The sequence below is a fragment of the Zingiber officinale genome, chromosome 1A (genome assembly GCF_018446385.1).
Source record: "Zingiber officinale cultivar Zhangliang chromosome 1A, Zo_v1.1, whole genome shotgun sequence".
Taxonomy (NCBI): Eukaryota; Viridiplantae; Streptophyta; class Magnoliopsida; order Zingiberales; family Zingiberaceae; genus Zingiber; species Zingiber officinale.
This window is the reverse complement of record NC_055987.1, coordinates 158,088,280-158,093,305: the sequence shown is the minus strand read 5'-3', so window position 1 is coordinate 158,093,305 and position 5,026 is coordinate 158,088,280. Positions and strand designations below refer to the sequence as shown.

General features: G+C 39.1%; 2 protein-coding genes across 2 annotated transcripts; both read right to left on the bottom strand.

Moving 5' to 3' along the window:
• Positions 1-458: 458 nt before the first annotated feature.
• On the bottom strand, positions 459-2,879 carry LOC122005738 (putative leucine-rich repeat receptor-like serine/threonine-protein kinase At2g24130). The gene is made up of 4 exons (XM_042560903.1): positions 2,462-2,879; positions 2,326-2,401; positions 1,206-2,119; positions 459-1,041 (listed from the first exon to the last, which is right to left on the bottom strand). Exons 1-4 carry the CDS (start codon positions 2,877-2,879, stop codon positions 899-901), a joined length of 1,551 nt encoding a protein of 516 aa, XP_042416837.1. The 3' UTR covers positions 459-898.
• A 208-nt stretch (positions 2,880-3,087) lies between these two features.
• Positions 3,088-3,861, bottom strand: LOC122005734 (receptor-like protein 53). The gene has a single exon (XM_042560889.1). The coding sequence runs from the start codon at positions 3,859-3,861 to the stop codon at positions 3,088-3,090; it is 774 nt and encodes a 257-aa protein (XP_042416823.1).
• Positions 3,862-5,026: the final 1,165 nt, after the last annotated feature.

Sequence of the window (5,026 nt, the reverse complement as noted above, 5' to 3'; positions counted from 1 at the left end):
AATAAAGAGGTTGGGCTGAGGTTTGAACGGGAGGCGTCTGGTGACAACCGTAGCTAGGGTTCGAACCGCAGGTGTCTGGTGACAACCTGAATATCCTACCACTACATCATACCCCCAGAAGATAAATCTTTTAGGATAGTGGAGGATGGTGTGAATGAAAATTATTTTAATTAAGTTCGTTCCATGTGGTGCTTGTACGAGTAGAAATTCAACCTCCGATATTATGGTAAAGTGAAAAGGTGTCTACTTGTCATCAGTGGCGAAGCTACATTTATGGCTACTCGGGCTACAGGTCGGGTAGCCAATGACGTGAGAAAGAAAAATACACTGTCAGAAAGAGAAAAAATAAAGAAAATGGGTTGTTAGCCAGAGGCGAGCTACAGATGAAATTGTTTCTTCGATCAGCGGCTTACTGTCCACAAGACTTGTGGCCCACATTCTGAGATCAGCCCAGGTAATTCACTGGGGCTCGCTCCGTCATTGGTTATCATCCAGATATTTATAGTTTGATTCCTAGCTACAGTATATTTCTTGCTACTAATGTACCATAAGGAAATGAAAAACTGGTTTTCTTCGCTTCGATGAATCATGTCAAAGACATGAGACACATGCTCTTTCACACCAATCAATCATCCCCTGTTTCAATGGTCGATGAGGTACCATGCGATGATGTGAAGGTTGCAGTTTCATCACCACGAATATACTATTTTATCTTGTCGAGGTCATCTGCAACACTGATCATAGATGGTCTGGTTGAAGCCGTTTCCTGTGTGCAAACAAGACCCAAGTCAATGAGCTCCATGATAGCTACTTCACATATTTTCTTAACCTCTGGAATCTTTTGCTGTAGTTCCCTAGCTAGTGAGGGGTCTATAACATTCTTCAATTGTCTTCCATACTAGTACTTCACCCAACTGATTAAGCTCACACCCCTTTCAAACATTTCATCTGTTGGTCTTTTTCTAGTGACCATTTCCAGCACAATAACGCCATAGCTATAGACATCCCCTTTTGCAGATGCTTGTCTACCATACCCGTACTCTAGGGGGGGAAAGAAGACATTCGGCAAAGACAAAAAAGGACATGTTCTCAATTAGTGCATCAATCAATTGGTTCATTATCCTACTTTATGTAGAGCTTCAAATATGTAATTGCTTATTCATAGAGCATATATGCAAATGAGATTGAGGGAGTTGATATTTTACCTGGAGCAACATACCCAACTGATCCATGCAGAAAAGTGTCCGTTGAAGTAGAAATGCTATCGACTGTTGCACTTCTATCTGCGGGTGCATAAGCCAGTCTAGCAATGTCAAAATCTGAAACTATTGCAGTCATATCATCATCGAGGAGAATGTTGCTTGGTTTAAGATCACAGTGTATCACCTGAACTAGTGCATGACTGTGCAAGTATGTCATCCCCTCTGCTATATCACTGCAAATGTTCACTATTTCAGTCAGGCTCAGAAATGTCTCAGAATCTCCTCTAGGGTGCAGATAGTCTTCTAGACTACCTCTACTCATGAAAGTTAGCACTATAGCTTTGAATTCTGGATTGCTGCAAGTTGTGATGATGCTCATCAAGTTTCTATGTCGAACTCTTTTCAAAACTCGACACTCTCTGTTGAATATCCGAGAAGAATTGTGGTCATGTTGATGTAATACCTTAATGGCAATGAAACTTCCATCCCTTAGTGTGCCTTTGTAAACATGTCCGAAGCCACCAGACCCTATCAATCTGGTTTGATCAAATCCTCCTGTGGCCTCCCAGAGTTCTCTGTAAGTTATTCTTGGATGATCACTAATCAATTCAAAAGGGTACCTACTCAGACCCAATGCTGTACCTCTGAAAGGTTTGGTTGCTACGGTGCAGAAAATGATGAGAGTGAAAAGTACTGAGGCAGTGATACTCAGCAATAGGATGAACTCCTTCCTGTGTGCTATGCTACTCGTCCTTGAGCTGCAATTTAGATATCCTTCTGTCTCGCAAAATTTGTTTCCCTTGAGTGAATCGAAGGTCAAAGCATCAAATATACCACCATGAGGCAGAGAGCCACTAAACTGGTTGAACGATAGGTTAAGCTGCTTTAGTTCTTGCACTGCTGCAGTGAAACAGGAACTTCACCAGAAAGGAGGTTTGAGGAAACATCCAACTGCTGCAGGCTTGAAAGATTGCCAAAGGATTTTGGGATTGGCCCTTGAAGTGAATTGTGAGATAGATTCAAAAACCTAACACTTACACAACTTCTCAAGTCAGGAATGGTACTATTGAATTTATTTGATGACAAATCAATGGCCTGAACCTTATCCATTTGACTCAATTGCCTTGGCAGTTCTCCTTCTAACAAGTTATGTGACAAGCTAAAGATCCGGGTCATTGTGCTCAGGGCTGCAACTTGTACTGGCAGTTGCCCAGACAGATAGTTTTAGGACAGGTCTAGGTGCTCCAGTTTCATACTACCCAGGCTTGAAGGTATTGTTCCCCTAAGGAAGTTCTCAGACAATTGCAAGAATCTCATTGCTTGCAAATTTGATATAGATGATGGTATTCTACCGTCAAGATGGTTCTGTGATATGTCCAGAACTCCAAGGCGAGTCGTGATATTAGCAGGAATAGAAGGAATTTCACCATCTAGATTGTTTCTAGAAAGCCACACCCTCTCTAAATTTCGGATGAGGAACAGTTCAACTGGAATAGGGCCTTCTAATAGATTATCGGAAAGTTCCAGAAAAGTCAAGTTTTGAAGATTTGAAATGTTGGACGGTATTGTTCCATCTAGTTTGTTGTCTTGCAGAAGGATTATGGAAAGACTATCTAAGAGACAAAATGTTGAGGGAAGTCTACGTTTGAGGTGAAGTCCTCCCTCCCCAAGATCCATTAGTTGAGTTAAATTTGAAATTGCACTCAAGAAGTAGGTAAGATTTTCCTCACTAGAAAAATTATTGTAAGAAATGAACAGTATCTCCAGGGCAGGTAACTGTGCTACAATGTCAGATGGCAACGGACCATTCAGGTGGTTATAGTCAAGATATATTCTTTCGAAACTTGTTGCATTTGCAAGAGAAGGCGGAAAGGCTCCTGTCAAACTATTGTTTGCAAGTAGCAGTTTCTCGTAGAGCATGAAGATGAGATCCTATCTGTGGAGGAATAGGACTGTTGAAGGCATTATCGGAAAGGTGTATTGTTTCCAACAAGGTACAGTTGTAGAAAATGGAGGTAGGAAGGTAGCCATCGAGCTCATTTGCAGAAAGGTCAAAAAACACTAACTTTGAAAGCATGCCAAAATTATCTGGTATTCCTTGTTTCAGTTTGTTATTGCTGAGGCCAAGTCTGCTTAGGTTAGACAAAAACCCTAGCCCAGCAAGAATGGATCCGCATAGGGAATTGAATGATAGATCAATGCGTTGAAGCTTGGATATGTTGGAGAGAGAAGAAGGAATGCTCCCTGTCAAATTGTTTTCGCCAAGAAAAAGCATTTGCAGCTGTTGAAGGTGATTGCCCATGTGTGGAGGAATTGGACCGTACAAATTAATATGGGTAATGTCCAAAAATTCTAACCGGGTCCAATTGTGGAATTTATAGGTGGAAAGATTTCCACCTAGTGGGTTATCCCAAAGGTTCAAGTAAATAAGATTTGCAAGCATGCCAGGACAAGTAGGTATTCCGCTTCGCAAATGATTACCACTAAGATCAAGCCTAGCAAGGTTGGATAAGGAACTTATCTCATCAGGAATGGTACCGTGGAGGGAATTGTGTGATAGATCAAGGGTTTGAAGTTGAGAAAGATTGGATAGAAATTGCGAGATGGTTCCATGCAAAGATGCGTTATAGAGTTGGAGTCGAATTACCCTCCCTCCCATGCCACAGCTAATGCCCTTCTAGAGACAGATTTGAGCTGAATTATTCCAGTCGCTGAGCACACTATCTGAATCCTGCAGACCTCTTTTGAATTCTAGAAGCGCACCTCGGTCATTGTTATCTGCAATGTCGAGATGCAGGCGTTGGTTGAGAAGAAGAACAGACAAGAGGAAGAAGAGGAGGATATGGACTTTGGCAGGGTTTGAATAATTCATAGTGGGCAATGCGTCTAAACAATGCATCACCTAAGATTAGGTTGCATGACCTATTAAAGCATATTTATAGGTTCATTAAGAAGATCATTTATGGTCTTTTTGGGAGGAGGTAAGGGAAGGGGAAATAAGGAGAAGGGAAACTTTGAACCTCGTTTGGGAAGGAGTGAGGAAAGGTAAGGAAGGGTAAGTTTTAACCTTCGTTACCCATGGAAAGAGAGATTTTCTTACACCCCGAATTGGGGTGTAAGGAAAGGGAAGGGAAAATAAAATATTTTTTATTCCAATTCTATTCCTGTTCTTAATAGTTTAAGAAATATTTTAATTTCTAATTTTACTATGTCGCTGGAGTTCAATTTCCTCCCTTTCTTCACAGCTCGCTTGCTACATGATTATTAGAGGAGGGGATCTGACACATCTTCTAACTGAATTGAAGGGAGAAACTATTTTTGTTGTCAAAATTTAAGAGGATATCTACTATTTTTTAATTTTTCCATCAAAATTTAATAAGTTTTAAAGAATAGGAATTCTCGCTATCTTTCAAATTTTTTTATTTAAGATTTCTAAAATCATTATTTTCATTATTTCTCATTTAATTACTTGATTATCGATAATTCATTGTTTTTTTATGAATAGTATAAAAAATAAATATTTATTAAAAAATAGCTAATTTAAATGATAATATAAAAAATTAATTTTATTATTAAAAATATCTAATTTATATTTATAAAATAAATATTAATATTATGAAAATTTTCTAATTTAAAAAATAAAGGTATTTTTGTAATTTTATCTATTTAACGTTCATTCCTTTTCCTTTTCTAACACATGTTACGTTAATGAACCTTCATTCTTTTCAAATAAGGAGAAGTTAAATACTTTACTTCCTTTCACTTCTCCTCCCTTTCCTTCCCTTCCCCTTCTGTTAATGAACCTTTCCTCACTTTATTCGAGT